Below are 21,728 nucleotides of genomic sequence, written 5' to 3' on the forward strand. Positions count from 1 at the left end.
TTAGTGACTAAAGGGTTCCAGCTGTTAGAATCAGATAGATATGTTAGTGACTGGAGGTTCCAGCTACTAGAATCAGATAGATATGTTAGTGACTGGAGGTACCAGCTACTAGAATCAGATAGATATGTTAGTGACTGGAGGTTCCAGCTATTAGAATCAGATAGATAGGTTAGTGACTGGAGGTTCCAGCTATTAGAATCAGATAGATATGTTAGTGACTGGAGGTTCCAGCTATTAGAATCAGATATATATGTTAGTGACTGGAGGTACCAGCTATTAGAATCAGATATATATGTTAGTGACTGGAGGTTCCAGCTACTAGAATCAGATAGATATGTTAGTGACTGGAGGTACCAGCTACTAGAATCAGATAGATATGTTAGTGACTGGAGGTTCCAGCTATTAGAATCAGATAGATATGTTAGTGACTGGAGGTTCCAGCTATTAGAATCAGATAGATATGTTAGTGACTGGAGGTTCCAGCTACTAGAATCAGATAGATATGTTAGTGACTGGAGGTTCCAGCTATTAGAATCAGATAGATATGTTAGTGACTGGAGGTTCCAGCTATTAGAATCAGATAGATATGTTAGTGACTGGAGGTTCCAGCTACTAGAATCAGATAGATATGTTAGTGACTGGAGGTTCCAGCTATTAGAATCAGATAGATATGTTAGTGACTGGAGGGTACCAGCTATTAGAATCAGATAGATATGTTAGTGACTGGAGGTTCCAGCTATTAGAATCAGATAGATATGTTAGTGACTGGAGGTTCCAGCTATTAGAATCAGATATATATGTTAGTGACTAGAGGGTACCAGCTATTAGAATCAGATAGATATGTTAGTGACTGGAGGTTCCAGCTATTAGAATCAGATATATATGTTAGTGACTGGAGGTTCCAGCTATTAGAATCAGATAGATATGTTAGTGACTGGAGGTTCCAGCTATTAGAATCAGATAGATATGTTAGTGACTAAAGGGTTCCAGCTACTAGAATCAGATAGATATGTTAGTGACTGGAGGTTCCAGCTGTTAGATATGTTAGTGACTGGAGGTTCCAGCTGTTAGAATCAGATATATATGTTAGTGACTGGAGGTTCCAGCTATTACAATCAGATAGATATGTTAGTGACTAATGGGTTCCAGCTATTAGAATCAGATAGAGATGTTAGTGACTGGAGGTTCCAGCTATTAGAATCAGATAGATATGTTAGTGACTAAAGGGTTCCAGCTATTAGAATCAGATAGATATGTTAGTGACTGGAGGGTTCCAGCTATTAGAATCAGATAGATATGTTAGTGACTGGAGGTTCCAGCTATTAGAATCAGATAGATATGTTAGTGACTGGAGGTTCCAGCTGTTAGAATCAGATAGATATGTTAGTGACTAAAGGGTTCCAGCTGTTAGAATCAGATAGATATGTTAGTGACTGGAGGTACCAGCTACTAGAATCAGATAGATATGTTAGTGACTGGAGGTTCCAGCTACTAGAATCAGATAGATATGTTAGTGACTGGAGGTTCCAGCTATTAGAATCAGATAGATATGTTAGTGACTGGAGGTTCCAGCTATTAGAATCAGATAGATATGTTAGTGACTGGAGGTTCCAGCTACTAGAATCAGATAGATATGTTAGTGACTGGAGGTACCAGCTACTAGAATCAGATAGATATGTTAGTGACTGGAGGTTCCAGCTATTAGAATCAGATAGATATGTTAGTGACTGGAGGTTCCAGCTATTAGAATCAGATAGATATGTTAGTGACTGGAGGGTACCAGCTATTAGAATCAGATAGATATGTTAGTGACTGGAGGTTCCAGCTATTAGAATCAGATAGATATGTTAGTGACTGGAGGTTCCAGCTATTAGAATCAGATAGATATGTTAGTGACTGGAGGTTCCAGCTATTAGAATCAGATAGATATGTTAGTGACTGGAGGGTTCCAGCTATTAGAATCAGATAGATATGTTAGTGACTGGAGGTTCCAGCTATTCGAATCAGTTCTGTTCTGTTCTGTCTAGAGTGTTCTGTCTGGACTTCTCTGTCTGGACTGTTCTGTCTAGAGTGTTCTGTCTGGACTTCTCTGTCTGGACTGTTCAGTCTGGAGTGTTCTGTCTGAAGTGTTCTGTCTGAAGTGTTCTGTCTGGAGTGTTCTGTCTGGAGTGTTCTGTCTGAAGTGTTCTGTCTGGACTGTTCAGTCTGGAGTGTTCTGTCTGAAGTGTTCTGTCTGAAGTGTTCTGTCTGGACTTCTCTGTCTGAAGTGTTCTGTCTGGACTTCTCTGTCTGATGTGTTCTGTCTGGACTTCTCTGTCTGAAGTGTTCTGTCTGGACTTCTCTGTCTGATGTGTTCTGTCTGGACTTCTCTGTCTGAAGTGTTCTGTCTGGACTTCTCTGTCTGATGTGTTCTGTCTGGACTTCTCTGTCTGAAGTGTTCTGTCTGAAGTGTTCTGTCTGGACTTCTCTGTCTGAAGTGTTCTGTCTGAAGTGTTCTGTCTGATGTGTTCTGTCTGGACTGTTCAGTCTGGAGTGTTCTGTCTGAAGTGTTCTGTCTGGACTCTCTGTCTGATGTGTTCTGTCTGGACACAACCCCAAACCCCAGACCTCAACCCCAGACTACAACCCCAGACCTCAACCCCAGACTACAACCCCAGACCCCAGACCTCAAACCCAGACCTCAACCCCAGACCCCAGACCTCAACCCCAGACCTCAACCCTCAGACCCCAGACCCCAACCTCAACCCCAGACCTCAACCCCAGACTACAACCCCAGACCTCAACCCCAGACTACAACAGACCTCAACCCCAGACCCCAGACCTCAAACCCAGACCTCAACCCCAGACCCCAGACCTCAACCCCAGACAACCCCAGACCCCAGACCCCAGACCTCAAACCCAGACCTCAACCCCAACCCCAGACCTCAACCCCAGACTACAACCCCAGACCTCAACCCCAGACTACAACCCCAGACCCCAGACCTCAAACCCAGACCTCAACCCCAGACCCCAGACCTCAACCCCAGACCTCAACCCCAGACCCCAACCTCAACCTCAACCCCAGACCTCAACCCCAGACTACAACCCCAGACCTCAACCCCAGACTACAACCCCAGACCCCAGACCTCAAACCCAGACCTCAACCCCAGACCCCAGACCTCAACCCCAGACCCCTCTGTGCGCTGCGTGTTGAAGGAAGACTGCTGGTTCAGACAGGAAGCCTGATAACGTTCCAAGGTGTGAACGGGAAGACAGTAACATTCCAGCCCAACTGTCTTTTTATTACAGAATGATGTCATTCACACACACACACACACACACACACACACACACACACACACACACACACACACACACACACACACACACACACACACACACACACACACACACACACACACACACACACACACACACACACACACACACACACACACACACACTCACCCACTCACCCACTACTATAACACCCTATTCCCTAGTTAGTGCACTACTATAACATCCTATTCCTTAGTTAGTGCACTACTATAGCGCCCTATTCCCTAGTTAGTGCAGTACTATAGCACCCTATTCCCTAGTTAGTGCACTACTATAGCACCCTATTCTTTAGTTAGTGCACTACTATAGCACCCTATTCCCTAGTTAGTGCGCTACTACAGCGCCCTATTCCCTAGTTAGTGCAATACTATAGCACCTTATTCCCTAGTTAGTGTGCTACTACAGCATCCTATTCCCTAGTTAGTGCAGTACTATAGCACCCTATTCCCTAGTTAGTGCACTACTACAGTACCCTATTCCCTAGTTAGTGCGCAACTACAGCACCCTATTCCCTAGTTAATGCAGTACTATAGCACCCTAATCCCTAGTTAGTGCACTACTATAGCACCCTATTCCCTAGTTAGTGCGCTACTATAGCACCCTATTCCCTAGTTAATGCAGTACTATAGCACCCTAATCCCTAGTTAGTGCACTACTATAGCACCCTATTCCCTAGTTAGTGCGCTACTATAGCACCCTATTCCCTAGTTAGTGCGCTACTATAGCACCCTATTCCCTAGTTAGTGCAGTACTTTTGATCAGGACCCACAGGGTTAAAGGCAGAACACTAGGGAATAGGACACCATTTGGGACACACTAGAGGCTGTTTAAAGAATCAGGAAGGAACAGCTCATCTCAGACATTTGGTTTATATTTGCCCACTTCCGTCCACCAGGCTAACCAACCAGACAGGGCAGCACTAAAACACTTCCTGTATGACCAGGAGAGGCTGTGGCGGTTGGCTATGTTTGGTTGTATTCAGTGTTGCTTACATAGAGGTCGACCAGCCAAACACATGCTGTAAACAACAATATATCATGCGCTGCAGAGAATGTTTGTGTGTGTGTGTGTGTGTGTGTGTGTGTGTGTGTGTGTGTGTGTGTGTGTGTGTGTGTGTGTGTGTGTGTGTGTGTGTGTGTGTGTGTGTGTGTGTGTGTGTGTGTGTGTGTGTGTGTGTGTGTGTCTGTGAGCCCAAAGGTTGACAATAACAGACAGTGACAGGTTGACAGAACTACTGCTGTGTGAGATAGACAAGCCTAATCTACCGCGACACGACACTGACCCTCACATTAACACCATAGCTTTAGTCTGTGGACCACACAACAGGTTGTGGCTCTGTGGGTGGTCAATTAGTCCTTATAAACTGGGTGGTTCCAGCCCTGAATGCTGATTGGCTGAAAGCCATTGTATATCAGAACGTATACCACGGGTATGACAAAACTTGTATTTTTACTGCTCTAATTACATTGGTAACCAGTTTATAATATCAATAAGGCACCTCGGGGGTTTGGTATATGGCTAATATACCACGGCTAAGGGCTGTATCCAGGCACTCCGCATTGTGTCGTGCTTAAAGAACAACCCTTAGCCGTGTTATATTGGCCATATACCACACCCCCTCGAGTCTTATTGCTTAATGAACTAATACATATTAAAAAGCTAATATACTTACTTGGCAGTATTGTCTTGTATCTGTTTTTGGTTCCATGACTGGAAATGTCCATTACCTTTGGATCCACAAAGTTCATTGGGATTTCCTGAACGGACAAACAAAACAGACAAACAAAACAGACAAATAAAACAGACAAACAAAACAGACAAACAAAACAGACAAAACAAAACGGACAAACAAAACAGACAAACAAAACAGACAAACAAAACAAACAAACAAAACAGACAAACAAAACAAACAAAACAGACAAACAAAACAGACAAACAAAACAGACAAACAACAAACAAAACAGACAAACAAAACAGACAAACAAAACAGACAAAACAAAACAGACAAACAAAACAGACAAACAAAACAGACAAACAAAACAGACAAACAAAAACAAACAAAACAGACAAAACAAAACAGACAAACAAAACAGACAAACAAAACAGACAAAACAAAACAGACAAACAAAACAGACAAACAAAACAACAAACAAAACAGACAAACAAAACAGACAAACAAAACAGACAAACAAAACAGACAAAACAAACAAAACAGACAAACAAAACAGACAAAACAAAACAGACAAAAAACAAAACAAACAAAAAGACAAAACAGACAAACAAAACAGACAAAACAAAACAGACAAACAAAACAAAACAGACAAAACAGACAAACAAAACAGAAAAAAACAAAACAGACAAAACAAAACAGACAAAACAAACAAAACAGACAAACAAAACAGACAAAACAAAACAGACAAAACAAAACAGACAAAACAAAACAGACAAACAAAACAGACAAACAAAACAGACAAACAAAACAGACAAACAAAACAGACAAACAAAACAGACAAACAAAACAGACAAAACAAAACAGACAAACAAAACAGACAAACAAAACAGACAAACAAAACAAACAAAACAGACAAACAAAACAGACAAAACAAAACAGACAAAACAAAACAGACAAAACAAAACAGACAAACAAAACAGACAAAAAACAAAACAGACAAACAAAACAGACAAAAACAAAACAGACAAACAAAACAGACAAAACAAAAAACAAAACAGACAAACAAAACACAAACAAAACAGACAAACAAAACAGACAAAACAAAACAACAAAACAGAAACAAAACAGACAAACAAAACAGACAAAAAGACAAAACAGACAAAACAAAACAGACAAAACAAAACAGACAAACAAAAAACAAAACAGACAAACAAAAAGACAAAACAGACAAACAAAACAGACAAACAAAACAGACAAACAAAACAGACAAAACAAAACAGACAAACAAAACAGACAAACAAAACAGACAAACAAAACAGACAAACAAAACAGACAAACAAAACAGACAAACAAAACAGACAAACAAAACAGACAAACAAAACAGACAAACAAAACAGACAAACAAAACAGACAAACAAAACAGACAAACAGACAAAACAGACAAACAAAACAGACAAAACAAAACAGACAAACAAAACAGACAAACAAAACAGACAAACAAAAACACAATTTAACTCATGAAGCAAGTTAAATCAATTGGTTTAAACAACCCATAAATGTTGAGGTGGATAGTTCCACATACACAAATGTAATGGGCTATCCGGCCTTGAATAACAGAGTTGATTAATCAAGTTGTTGACCACAGGAACACAACGCTGTGTAGTGGTTGTGTTGATCTTTTGTTCACTCACGACGAACCCGGTGTGTAGGGTCTGTTGTGTGTGGAGCGCCACATCTCGTAGCTGTGTGTGTGTGTGTGTGTGTGTGTGTGTGTGTGTGTGTGTGTGTGTGTGTGTGTGTGTGTGTGTGTGTGTGTGCGTGTGTGTGGTGTGTGGTGTGTGCGTGTGTGTGCGAAGGTGCGAAGGTGTGTGTGTGTGTGTGTGTGTGTGTGTGTGTGTGTGTGTGTGTGTGTGTGTGTGTGTGTGTGTGTGTGTGTGTGTGTGTGTGTGTGTGTGTGTGTGTGTGTGTGTGTGTGTGTGTGTGTGTGTGTGTGTGTGTGTGTGTGTGTGTGTGTGTGTGTGTGTGTGTGTGTGTGTGTGTGTGTGTGTGTGTGTGTGTGTGTGTGTGTGTGTGTGTGGTGTGTGTGTGTGTGTGTGTGTGTGTGTGTGTGTGTGTGTTTGTGGTGTTTGTGGTGTGTGTGGGCGTGTGTGTGTGTGTGTGTGTGTGTGTGTGTGTGTGTGTGTGTGTGTGTGTGTGTGTGTGTGTGTGTGTGTGTGTGTATGTGTGTGTATGTGTGTGTGTGTGTCTGTGTGGTGTGTGTGTGTGTGTGTGTGTGGTGTGTGTGTGTGTGTGTGTGTGTGTGTGTGTGTGTGTGTGTGTGTGTGTGTGTGTGTGGTGTGTGTGTGGTGTCTGTGTGTGGTGTGTGTGGTGTGTGTGTATGTGTGCATGCGTGTGTTCATTCCACTCACAGCGAACTCTGCGTGCAGCGTCTGTGTGTTGAGCACCACATCTCGTAGCTGCTGTCTGGACAGGGTCCGGCCGGCTGACTGCAGGTACTCCTGAGTGGCCCTCTCTCTGGGGGTCACCACCCCACAGTTCAGGGGCTCCACCGAGGCCAGGGAGGACATGTCCAGCACCAGGGAGACGTTGGAGCCTCTCCTACAGGACCAAAACACACATTAACATGGTCTTTTCCTCCTTCTAGGTTGATCTGTCTTTTCTCAGAGTGGGTTACTGTGGTGTTTCTATTGGCAGAAGTCATTATGATGCGGGTCATAAACAAACAATGTTCTGCCTAGCAACATGGGCAACAGATTACTGTAACTGGCTAATCAAGGGAACAATTGTTGAACTAGACTGGACTATCTTTAAATGATATTTTTTTGTTCCTCCTCATCTCCTGAAGATAACATGTCTTGGTCTATTCGCACGCCCACATCAAATCACCTTCTCATTGTTTACCCTGGTCCAATCAGAGGGGGTTAAATATGGCGTCCGGTCCCGGTTGGCTGGGCTTCCAGAACAACAACAAACTGTTAAGAACAAACTCTGGCTAATGACCAATCACCATGGAGACAGGTCTTCCTGACCCCCTGACACCAGCTAATGCCCAATCACCAAGGAGACATGTCTTCCTGACCCTCTGACACCAGCTAATGACCAATCACCAAGGAGACATGTCTTCCTGACCCCTGACACCAGCTAATGACCAATCACCAAGGAGACAGGTCTTCCTGACTCCCTGACACCAGCTAATGACCAATCACCACGGGAGACAGGTCTTCCTGACCCCTTGACACCAGCTAATGCCCAATCACCAAGGAGACATGTCTTCCTGACTCCCTGACACCAGCTAATGACCAATCATCACAGAGACAGGTCTTCCTGACCCCTTGACACCAGCTAAAGCCCAATCACCACGGAGACAGGTCTTCCTGACACCCGCTATAAAACACACACACGTGCACAAATGAATATCCACACGCACGCATATATACAGTATATAGTCTCACTCTCTGTCTCTGTCTCTCTCTGTCTCTCTCTCTCTCTTTCTCTCTCTGTCTCTCTCTCTGTCTCTCTCTCTCTCTCTCTCTCTCTCTCTCTCTCTCTCTCTCTCTCTCTCTCTCTCTGTCTCTCTCTCTCTCTCTCTCTCTCTCTGTCTCTCTCTCTCTCTGTCTCTGTCTCTGTCTCTGTCTCTGTCTCTGTCTCTCTCTCTCTCTCTCTCTCTCTCTCTCTCTGTCTCTCTCTCTCTGTCTGTCTCTGTCTCTGTCTCTCTCTCTCTCTGTCTCTCTCTGTCTCTCTCTCTCCATATGGCTGCTCAGCCATTGTAACATCTCGATGACCATTTTGCCAAAAATCTTCAACAATGCAGAGACCAGCATATCTCTGTTTTCTCAGTTGTTGACACTGAATGCAGAGCACAGACTAAAGGGAATTGTTCCAGTCTGGACCAGACATTCAGTGTTGTGTGTCCACTCTGAACTGCAGTCCTGCAACAATCAGCCCCATGGCGGCTCAGGAAGTAGCCAGTTTCCTGTCAGAGAGTCACGCCTTTCCCTTTTGTTCTTGTGGTCTGAGCCCAAATGGCAGTCTATTCAGAGACAGTGGAGTCACAGGTTAGGGCTGCTGGTGCCTGTCACTCCGTACTGTTTTTCTTGACAGGAAGATGGCATGTGCCTGGTTAGTGACACCACTCAGGTTTCTAAGTGTATATTGTTTAAAATAATCAACTTGGTGGTTCGAGCCCTGAATGTTGATTGGCTGACGGTCGTAGTATATCAGACCGTATACCACAGGTATGACAAAACATGTATTTTTACTGTTCTAATTATGTTGGTAACCAGTTTATAATAGCAATAAGGCACCTTGGGGGGTTGTGATATATGGCTAATATACCACGGCTAAGGGCTGTGTCCAGAAACTCCACGTTGCATCGTGCGTAAGAACAGCCCTTAGCCGTGGTATATTGGCCATATACCACACCTCCTCGGGCCTTACTGCTTAAAATATATAATGCTGACAGTGTTAATGATCTTCTTCCTGTCATATAATATATACATTCTAACCTACATTTACATAGAGGAAATACACATTACATTTCCAGACCTGAGCGATATCAGGCATCCTCAAACTGCACTCCAAAATGTTACAAAAGCACTTGACAATATTCCCCCACCCAACAATCCTATGTAATCTATCACCATGAGACACCTGCCAGTGAAATGAACCCTCTCTCATTGTATTTTATCCTGGTTCATTGTTTTACATAAAGAACATTCCTGAGGCCTGTTCCGGAACATTCTCTCACTTCCTTCTTATAAACATCAGGGTGACTTGTGACATAAGGGGGCCTCAATCTCAATTCATCTTTCCTCACCTCCTTCTCAACTGTATAAGAGGAGAAGGTCAGAGGGGGAGGGGCTATGTATCTTCTCCTTCAATGGGTTTTGAGAAGGAGGTGAGGAGGTGAGGAATCAAGGTAAGATTATTTGAGAAAGAACCAAGACGTCCTCTTCCCTCCTCTTCTACCTCCTCCTCTATGTCCTCCATCTCCTCCTTCTCCACCTCTTCCGTCCTTCTCATCCTCCTCCTCATTCCCTCCTCCTCCTCCTCTACATCCTCCATCTCCTCCTCCTCCCCCTCTTCCTTCCTCCTCCTCCCCCCTCTTCCGTCCTCCTCCTCCACCTCTTCCGTCCTTCTCCTCCTCCTCCTCTACATCCTGCATCTCCTCCTTCTCCCCCTCTTCCTTCCTCCTCCTCCTCCACCTCTTCCGTCCTTCTCCTCCTCCTCCTCTACATCCTGCATCTCCTCCTTCTGCCCCTCTTCCCTCCTTCTCCCCTCCTTCCTTCCTCCTCCTCCCCCTCCTCCTCCTCCTCCCTGTTCCCACCTTCCTCAGACTAAGGCAGAGGAGGTGTTCTACCCCTCGTTCTACACGTACTCTACGGAGAACACCTGCCACCAAACACAATCAGATGTTAGAGGTCTGGGGAAAATACCACGGCTCAATGCCTCTGGACTCTGGCCAGCATGTAACAGTTCACCTGAGTGCAGTGGGATGTGATAACATAACCCACAAGTTACTGCTGGGAGATGATACAATCTGCTGGTATCAGACATTCATTTGGGGATTGTGTGTAGCTACAACATCTAATCTGCTTGGTGTAAACGCACAATGAAAACCTTCAAATGTCTTCAAACCAGTTTCTCTCTGTGTCTCACTCTGTCTCACTCTGTGGTCTGTCTCTGTGTTCTGTCTCTGTGTCTCTCTCTGTGTCTCTCTCTGTGTCTCTCTCTGTGTTCTCTCTCTGTGTCTCTCTCTGTCTCTCTCTCTGTGTTCTCTCTCTGTGTTCTCTTTCTGTGTCTCTCTCTGTGTCTCTCTCTGTGTTCTCTCTCTGTGTCTCTCTCTGTGTCTCTCTCTGTGTTCTCTCTCTGTGTCTCTCTCTGTGTCTCTCTCTGTGTTCTCTCTCTGTGTTCTCTTTCTGTGTCTCTCTCTGTGTTCTCTCTCTGTGGTCTGTCTCTGTGTTCTGTCTCTGTGTCTCTCTCTGTGTCTCTCTCTGTGTTCTCTCTCTGTGTTCTCTTTCTGTGTCTCTTTCTGTGTCTCTCTCTGTGTCTCTCTCTGTGTCTCTCTCTGTGTTCTCTTTCTGTGTCTCTCTCTCTGTCTCTCTCTGTGTTCTCTCTCTGTGTCTCTCTCTGTGTCTCTCTCTGTGTTTTCTCTCTGTGTTCTCTTTCTGTGTCTCTCTCTGTGTTCTCTCTCTGTGTCTCTCTCTGTGTCTCTCTCTGTGTTCTGTCTCTGTGTCTCTCTCTGTGTCTCTCTCTGTGTTCTCTTTCTGTGTCTCTCTCTGTGTTCTCTTTCTGTGTCTCTCTCTGTGTCTCTCTCTGTGTAGTTAAAAGCAGCAGTGGAAAGTTTCCCAGACATCACTTACAGTGTTCTTCTAAAGTCAAGCCAGAGAGGAAGAGCAACATTAAAGACTTTAGACATCACCCCTTCCCCTCCCCTCCTTCCCCCACCTCTCCCCTCCTTCCCCCTCCTCTCCCCTCCTTCCCTCCCTCCTCTCCCCTCCTTCCCTCCCTCCTCTCCTCTCCGCCTCCTCCCCCCTCTTCTCCCCCTCCTCCCATCCTCCCCCCTCCTCTCCCCCTCCCCTCCCCCTCATCCTTGTCCTCTCCCCCATCCGTCCGTTCTTTGTGTCACTAGGACAGTTCTTGATTGGCCGCCAACATCCAACCAAACCCTGCCCTGACCTCACATACACTACAGCCCAGCTATGGAGAGAGACCTCCAACTCTGGGACAATCAGGCTGTAGACTACAGCCCAGCTATGGAGAGAGACCCTCCAGCTCTGGGACAATCAGGCTATAGACTACAGCCCAGCTATGGAGAGAGACCTCCAGCTCTGGGACAATCAGGCTATAGACTACAGCCCAGCTGTGGAGAGAGACCCTCCAGCTCTGGGACAATCAGGCTATAAACTACAGCCCAGCTATGGAGAGAGACCTCCAGCTCTGGGACAATCAGGCTATAGACTACAGCCCAGCTATTGAGAGAGACCCTCCAGCTCTGGGACAATCAGGCTATAGACTACAGCCCAGCTATGGAGAGAGACCTCCAGCTCTGGGACAATCAGGCTATAGACTACAGCCCAGCTATGGAGAGAGACCATCCAGTTCTGGGACAATCAGGCTATAGACTACAGCCCAGCTATGGAGAGAGACCTCCAGCTCTGGGTCAATCAGGCTATAGACTACAGCCCAGCTATGGAGAGAGACCTCCAGCTCTGGGACAATCAGGCTATAGACTACAGCCCAGCTATTGAGAGACCCTCCAGCTCTGGGACAATCAGGATATAGACTACAGCCCAGCTATTGAGAGAGACCCTCCAGCTCTGGGACAATCAGGCTATAGACTACAGCCCAGCTATGGAGAGAGACCTCCAGCTCTGGGACAATCAGGCTATAGACTACAGCCCAGCTATTGAGAGACCCTCCAGATCTGGGACAATCAGGATATAGACTACAGCCCAGCTATTGAGAGAGACCCTCCAGCTCTGGGACAATCAGGCTATAGACTACAGCCCAGCTATGGAGAGAGACCTCCAGCTCTGGGACAATCAGGCTATAGACTACAGCCCAGCTATTGAGAGACCCTCCAGCTCTGGGACAATCAGGCTATAAACTACAGCCCAGCTATGGAGAGAGACCTCCAGCTCTGGGACAATCAGGCTATAGACTACAGCCCAGCTATTGAGAGAGACCCTCCAGCTCTGGGACAATAAGGCTATAGACTACAGCCCAGCTATGGAGAGAGACCTCCAGCTGTGGGACAATCAGGCTATAGACTACAGCCCAACTATGGAGAGAGACCCTCCAGTTCTGGGACAATCAGGCTATAGACTACAGCCCAGCTATGGAGAGAGGCCTCCAGCTCTGGGTCAATCAGGCTATAGACTACAGCCCAGCTATGGAGAGAGACCTCCAGCTCTGGGACAATCAGGCTATAGACTACAGCCCAGCTATTGAGAGACCCTCCAGCTCTGGGACAATCAGGATATAGACTACAGCCCAGCTATTGAGAGAGACCCTCCAGCTCTGGGACAATCAGGCTATAGACTACAGCCCAGCTATGGAGAGAGACCTCCAGCTCTGGGACAATCAGGCTATAGACTACAGCCCAGCTATTGAGAGACCCTCCAGCTCTGGGACAATCAGGCTATAGACTACAGCCCAGCTATTGAGAGACCCTCCAGCTCTGGGGCAATCAGGCTATAGACTACAGCCCAGCTATTGAGAGACCCTCCAGCTCTGGGACAATCAGGCTATAGACTACAGCCCAGCTATTGAGAGAGACCCTCCAGCTCTGGGACAATCAGGCTATAGACTACAGCCCAGCTATTGAGAGAGACCTCCAGCTCTGGGACAATCAGGCTATAACCTACTTCAAAACGGTTACATGGTTTCAGTCTTTCAACCCAGAATCATTGTGAGATGATTTAGTGGACAACTGAACCCACACTGCTCATACTTCTTTTTATGAGGAGACGAGAACCAGTATTGTCCTTGTCCTTAGCTCAGTTGGTAGAGCATGGCGCTTGTAACGCCAGGGTAGTGGGTTCGATCCCCGGGACCACCCATACGTAGAATGTATGCACACATGACTGTAAGTCGCTTTGGATAAAAGCGTCTGCTAAATGGCATATATTATTATATTATTTTATACAGAACGCTCATCGGTTTGGTCCAACACAGATGAACATTGAGTGTCCATATTCAATCACCCCCAGTATTCACTCACCTCTCCTGGAGACACGCGGCAGGCTTCATCCTGAAGGGAGAGGGGCTGGCTGACAGGCAGGGTTTTTGGTGGGCAGGGGGGAGCTGCGGAGGACCACAGCTGGAGCTGGAGACAGGGATGGGGACAGGGGTGGTGGGTGGAGGACGGCAGGCTCTGGGTGGAGGTATGGATGTGGGTGTAGAAGGCGGTGCTGGCTCTGCTTGGACCATGCTGCTAGAGAAGAGGACCTGGGGATTAATGACAAGATGGGACAGCATTAGTTTAGCTTCAGACACACCTTTACTAAAGATTAAACCAGGACCTGGGGATTAATGACAAGATGGGACAGCATTAGTTTAGCTTCAGACACGCCTTTACTAAAGATTAAACCAGGACCTGGGGAATAATGACAAGATGGGACAGCATTAGATTAGCTTCAGACACATCTTTACGAAAGATAAAACCAGGACCTGTATTCACAAAGCATCTCACAGTAGAAAGACATATGTTTTATTGTCACATACACCAGGTAGGGGCAGTGAAATGTGTTGTTTTACAGGCTCAGTGCCGCCCTCCTGAAGTGCCTTGCTCAATGGCACATCAGCAGATTGTTCATCTTGTCAGTTCGGGAATTCTAACCAGCGACCTTTTGGTTACTGGTCCACTGCTCTAACTGCTAGACTACCTGCTGCCCTGTAAGAGAGCTGATCTTGGATCAGTTTGGTCTTTTAGATCATAGTGAATAAGATGACATGGTCAGGCAGGACCTGATCCTAGATCAGCACTCGTACTCTGAGATACTTTATGAATACAGGTGTATTACACATAACATTATGGTACTGTAGTAATTCACACTACAACTTGGGGCTTCAAATGTGTGTTGCATTATGGGAATTGTAGTTAATCGCGCTCCAACCTACCTGGGGCTGGGTCTGGGCCGGGGGTGGGACGGTGACAGGGGTCAGCTGAAGGTCGCGGCCGGGGAAAACGGACTGCTCTTTGGTCTGCCTGTCAGAATATTCAACCTTCTCCTTTCGACGGTAGAGGACCTGAGAGAGAGGAGAGGAGAGGAGAGGAGAGGAGAGGAGAGGAGAGGAGAGGAGAGGAGAGGAGAGCTGAGGAGAGCTTTGATTGCTATTGGAATGAAAGAGCAGTTCACAGCAAACCCTATGGACATCACAACACTTCCTCATTCCTTCTTTCTGTTGCCAGTCACCTCAGGTGTCCTGCCTGCTTACAATGAGTCCCCACTGGTCTCAATTCCAGGTGATTAGCCTTACGGCAGAGCTAATTCTGGAGTTCTAATGTCACTGTCTGCAGGCCCTGAGGTGGCATGACCTCAGAGGACCCGCCAGCCACAGAGAGAGAGAGCAGTGAGACCTGGGTTCAATCTTGGATTCACACTAGATCATTATATTGTGACATTGTGATATTGAGATATTGAGATATTGTAAAATTGAGATATTGTGATATTGTGATATGCATGCCCTCTTGTGGATGTGAAACATAGTTCTGTTGGAGATGGCTGAGTGATATAGTCTACAACATGTACAATAACATGGGAGATGGCTGAGTGATATAGTCTACCACATGTACAATAACATGGGAGATGGCTGAGTGATATAGTCTACCACATGTACAATAACATGGGAGATGGCTGAGTGATATAGTCTACCACATGTACAATAACATGGGAGATGGCTGAGTGATATAGTCTACCACATGTACAATAACATGGGAGATGGCTGAGTGATATAGTCTACAACATGGGAGATGGCTGAGTGATATAGTCTACCACATGGACAACAACATGGGAGATGGCTGAGTGATATAGTCTACCACATGTACAATAACATGGGAGATGGCTGAGTGATATAGTCTACCACATGTACAATAACATGGGAGATGGCTGAGTGATATAGTCCACAACATGGGAGATGGCTGAGTGATATAGTCTACAACATGTACAATAACATGGGAGATGGCTGAGTGATATAGTCTACAACATGTACAATAACATGGGAGATGGCTGAGTGATATAGTCTACAACATGTACAATAACATGGGAGATGGCTGAGTGATATAGTCTACAACATGTACAATAACATGGGAGATGGTGAGTGATATAGTCTACCACATGTACACTAACATGGGAGATGGCTGAGTGATATAGTCTACAACATGTACAATAACATGGGAGATGGCTGAGTGATATAGTCTACCACATGTACATAACATGGGAGATGGCTGAGTGATATAGTCTACCACATGTACACTAACATGGGAGATGGCTGAGTGATATAGTCTACAACATGTACACTAACATGGGAGATGGCTGAGTGATATAGTCTACAACATGTACACTAACATGGGAGATGGCTGAGTGATATAGTCTACAACATGTACACTAACATGGGAGATGGCTGAGTGATATAGTCTACAACATGTACAATAACATGGGAGATGGCTGAGTGATATAGTCTACAACATGGACAATAACATGGGAGATGGCTGAGTGATATAGTCTACAACATGTACAATAACATGGGAGATGGCTGAGTGATATAGTCTACCACATGTACAATAACATGGGAGATGGCTGAGTGATATAGTCTACCACATGTACAATAACATGGGAGATGGCTGAGTGATATAGTCTACAACATGTACAATAACATGGGAGATGGCTGAGTGATATAGTCTACCACATGTACAATAACATGGGAGATGGCTGAGTGATATAGTCTACAACATGTACAATAACATGGGAGATGGCTGAGTGATATAGTCTACCACATGTACAATAACATGGGAGATGGCTGAGTGATATAGTCTACCACATGTACAATAACATGGGAGATGGCTGAGTGATATAGTCTACAACATGGACAATAACATGGGAGATGGCTGAGTGATATAGTCTACCACATGTACAATAACATGGGAGATGGCTGAGTGATATAGTCCACAACATGGGAGATGGCTGAGTGATATAGTCTACAACATGTACAATAACATGGGAGATGGCTGAGTGATATAGTCTACAACATGTACAATAACATGGGAGATGGCTGAGTGATATAGTCTACAACATGTACAATAACATGGGAGATGGCTGAGTGATATAGTCTACAACATGTACAATAACATGGGAGATGGCTGAGTGATATAGTCTACAACATGTACAATAACATGGGAGATGGCTGAGTGATATAGTCTACAACATGTACAACAACATGGGAGATGGCTGAGTGATATAGTCTACAACATGTACAATAACATGGGAGATGGCTGAGTGATATAGTCTACAACATGGACAATAACATGGGAGATGGCTGAGTGATATAGTCTACCACATGTACAATAACATGGGAGATGGCTGAGTGATATAGTCTACAACATGTACAGCAACATGGGAGATGGCTGAGTGATATAGTCTACAACATGTACAATAACATGGGAGATGGCTGAGTGATATAGTCTACAACATGGGAGATGGCTGAGTGATATAGTCTACAACATGTACAATAACATGGGAGATGGCTGAGTGATATAGTCTACAACATGGACAATAACATGGGAGATGGCTGAGTGATATAGTCTACAACATGTACAATAACATGGGAGATGGCTGAGTGATATAGTCCAACAACATAACATGGGAGATGGCTGAGTGATATAGTCCACAACATGGGAGATGGCTGAGTGATATAGTCTACAACATGTACAGCAACATGGGAGATGGCTGAGTGATATAGTCTACAACATGTACAATAACATGGGAGATGGCTGAGTGATATAGTCTACAACATGTACAACAACATGGGAGATGGCTGAGTGATATAGTCTACAACATGTACAATAACATGGGAGATGGCTGAGTGATATAGTCTACAACATGGACAATAACATGGGAGATGGCTGAGTGATATAGTCTACAACATGGACAATAACATGGGAGATGGCTGAGTGATATAGTCTACAACATGTACAATAACATGGGAGATGGCTGAGTGATATAGTCTACAACATGTACAATAACATGGGAGATGGCTGAGTGATATAGTCTACAACATGTACAATAACATGGGAGATGGCTGAGTGATATAGTCTACAACATGTACAATAACATGGGAGATGGCTGAGTGATATAGTCTACAACATGTACAATAACATGGGAGATGGCTGAGTGATATAGTCTACAACATGTACAACAACATGGGAGATGGCTGAGTGATATAGTCTACAACATGGACAATAACATGGGAGATGGCTGAGTGATATAGTCTACAACATGGGAGATGGCTGAGTGATATAGTCTACAACATGTACAATAACATGGGAGATGGCTGGTGATATAGTCTACAACATGTACAATAACATGGGAGATGGCTGAGTGATATAGTCTACAACATGTACAACAACATGGGAGATGGCTGAGTGATATAGTCTACAACATGTACAATAACATGGGAGATGGCTGAGTGATATAGTCTACAACATGGACAATAACATGGGAGATGGCTGAGTGATATAGTCTACAACATGTACAATAACATGGGAGATGGCTGAGTGATATAGTCTACAACATGTACAATAACATGGGAGATGGCTGAGTGATATAGTCTACAACATGTACAATAACATGGGAGATGGCTGAGTGATATAGTCTACAACATGTACAATAACATGGGAGATGGCTGAGTGATATAGTCTACAACATGGACAATAACATGGGAGATGGCTGAGTGATATAGTCTACAACATGGACAATAACATGGGAGATGGCTGAGTGATATAGTCTACAACATGGACAATAACATGGGAGATGGCTGAGTGATATAGTCTACAACATGGACAATAACATGGGAGATGGCTGAGTGATATAGTCTACAACATGTACAATAACATGGGAGATGGCTGAGTGATATAGTCTACAACATGTACAATAACATGGGAGATGGCTGAGTGATATAGTCTACAACATGGACAATAACATGGGAGATGGCTGAGTGATATAGTCTACAACATGGACAATAACATGGGAGATGGCTGAGTGATATAGTCTACAACATGGACAATAACATGGGAGATGGCTGAGTGATATAGTCTACAACATGGGAGATGGCTGAGTGATATAGTCTACAACATGGACAATAACATGGGAGATGGCGCCCTCCTGTGGAATCCAGTAATGTTGCACGTCCTCTTTGAGCTCATAACAGTAACAATAGCTAATGCATGGATTGAATTGTATGTACACCAAGCAGAATGTAAACACAGCACAGCATCACTTCCTGCTAAATAAAGGTTACAGATATACACAGAAATACCCCTGTAAGACATTCAAAGCCCACTTCCTGCTAAATAAAGGTTACAGAAATACCCCTGTAAGACATTCAAAAGCCCACTTCCTGTGCATTAGCATGTTGTTCCTGTTAGGAAGAAGAGTTAACAACCTGAACTCGGAACTAGGGGTCATATCTTGTCTGTGTCCCAAGGGCCCTGGTCTAAAGTAGTGCACTATATAAGGAGTAGGGCCCTGGTCTAAAGTAGTACACTATATAGGGAATAGGGCTCGGTCTAAAGTAGTGCACTATATAGGGATTCACACAGGATGTGACCACTGGTTACTGGATGTGACCCCTGGTAACAGGATGTGACCCCTGGTTACAGGATGTGACCCCTGGTTGCAGGATGTGACCCCTGGTTACTGGATGTGACTATTGGTAACAGGATGTGACCCCTGGTTACTGGATGTGACCCCTGGTTACTGGATGTGACCCCTGGTTCCTGGATGTGACCCCTGGTTACTGGATGTGACCCCTGGTTACAGGATGTGACCCCTGGTTACTGGATGTGACCCCTGGTTCTTGGATGTGACCCCTGGTAACAGGATGTGACCCCTGGTTACTGGATGTGACCCCTGGTTCCTGGATGTGACCCCTGGTAACAGGATGTGACCCCTGGTTACTGGATGTGACCCCTGGTTCCTGGATGTGACCCCTGGTTACTGGATGTGACATCTGGTTACAGATTGTGACCCCTGGTTACTGGTTCAGGTTTTTTTGACACGATGGACCCACTAACTGACCACATTGCTATTTGGGACACAGCCTTTGTGACCTCTGACCTCTATTAAGTAACACAGCTTTGGGGTTTTAACTGGCTAATCATCCTCAGGCTAGCAACAGCATCTATCCCAGGGGCTATCAGAGGTCTGATGATGTCATGAGCTTACGAACTGATGACCTCATGTCCCGCCCACTTCGCCCTTCAGCCAATCGGAGTGCTCGGGGATCATGTGTGAGCCAATTAGAGCGCTCTGGGATCATGTGTCAGAGTGGGAGAAAGCCTTCACATCCTTGACCACAGGCGGTCATAGCTGATCTCTTCAAATCTCCTACAGATCCTCTCTGAGACACACACACACACACACAGACACACACACACACACACACAGACACACACACAAACAGACACGCAGCCACACACAGATCCCATTCACAAAGACACCACCTTTCACAAACAACCTACTGTATCTTCACAGAGGATGTTGTATGACTGTTGCTATGTGTTGATAGGAGAGGATGTTGACTGACTGTTGCTATGTGTTGGCAGGAGAGGATGTTGACTGACTGTTGCTATGTGTTGATAGGAGAGGATGTTGACTGACTGTTGCTATGTGTTGATAGGAGAGGATGTTGACTGACTGTTGCTGTGTGTTGACAGGAGAGGATGCTGACTGACTGTTGCTATGTGTTGATAGGAGAGGATGTTGACTGACTGTTGCTATGTGTTGACAGTGGAGGATGTTGACTGACTGTTGCTATGTGTTGACGGGAGAGGATGCTGACTGACTGTTGCTATGTGTTGACAGGAGAGGATGTTGACTGACTGTTGCTATGTGTTGACAGGAGAGGATGCTGACTGACTGTTGCTATGTGTTGACAGTGAAGGATGTTGACTGACTGTTGCTATGTGTTGACAGGAGAGGATGCTGACTGACTGTTGCTATGTGTTGATAGGAGAGGATGTTGACTGACTGTTGCTATGTGTTGACAGTGGAGGATGTTGACTGACTGTTGCTATGTGTTGACAGGAGAGGATGTTGACTGACTGTTGCTATGTGTTGACAGTGGAGGATGTTGACTGACTGTTGCTATGTGTTGACAGGAGAGGATGTTGACTGACTGTTGCTATGTGTTGACAATGGAGGATGTTGACTGACTGTTGCTATGTGTTGACAGGAAAGGATGTTGACTGACTGTTGCTATGTGTTGACAGGAGAGGATGCTGACTGCCTGTTGCTATGTGTTGACAGGGAAGGATGTTGACTGACTGTTGCTATGTGTTGACAGGAGAGGATGCTGACTGACTGTTGCTATGTGTTGGCAGGAGAGGATGTTGACTGACTGTTTCTATGTGTTGACAGTGGAGGATGTTGACTGACTGTTGCTATGTGTTGACAGGAGAGGATGTTGACTGACTGTTGCTATGTGTTGACAGGAGAGGATGCTGACTGACTGTTGCTATGTGTTGATAGGAGAGGATGTTGACTGACTGTTGCTATGTGTTGACAGTGGAGGATGTTGACTGACTGTTGCTATGTGTTGACAGGGGAGGATGTTGACTGACTGTTGCTACGTGTTGACAGGAGAGGATGTTGACTGACTGTTGCTATGTGTTGACAGTGGAGGATGTTGACTGACTGTTGCTATGTGTTGACAGGAGAGGATGTTGACTGACTGTTGCTATGTGTTGACAGGAGAGGATGCTGACTGACTGTTGCTATGTGTTGACAGTAGAGGATGTTGACTGACTGTTGCTATGTGTTGACAGGAGAGGATGTTGACTGACTGTTGCTATGTGTTGACAGGAGAGGATGTTGACTGACTGTTGCTATGTGTTGACAGGAGAGGATGCTGACTGACTGTTGCTATGTGTTGACAGGAGAGGATGCTGACTGACTGTTGCTATGTGTTGACAGGAGAGGATGTTATCTTTAGTTCTGTACTAGCGATAGAGGTTATT

General features: G+C 45.1%; 1 protein-coding gene across 4 annotated transcripts in view; it reads right to left on the reverse strand.

Annotated features, from left to right (window-relative positions):
* Positions 1-21,728, reverse strand: part of ptprr (protein tyrosine phosphatase receptor type R) — a 144,082-nt gene that overhangs the window by 31,421 nt on the left and 90,933 nt on the right. For all 4 annotated transcript variants that reach the window (XM_052514554.1, XM_052514553.1, XM_052514555.1 and 1 more), the window contains 4 exons: positions 14,615-14,743; positions 13,716-13,942; positions 7,399-7,588; positions 4,991-5,075 (listed from right to left, as the gene is read on the reverse strand). In XM_052514554.1, the coding sequence (XP_052370514.1) occupies positions 4,991-5,075; positions 7,399-7,588; positions 13,716-13,942; positions 14,615-14,743 (631 nt within the window). The remainder of the gene's footprint in view (positions 1-4,990; positions 5,076-7,398; positions 7,589-13,715; positions 13,943-14,614; positions 14,744-21,728) is intronic.

Source organism: Oncorhynchus keta, unplaced genomic scaffold, assembly GCF_023373465.1.
Source record: "Oncorhynchus keta strain PuntledgeMale-10-30-2019 unplaced genomic scaffold, Oket_V2 Un_scaffold_180_pilon_pilon, whole genome shotgun sequence".
NCBI classification, from domain to species: Eukaryota; Metazoa; Chordata; class Actinopteri; order Salmoniformes; family Salmonidae; genus Oncorhynchus; species Oncorhynchus keta.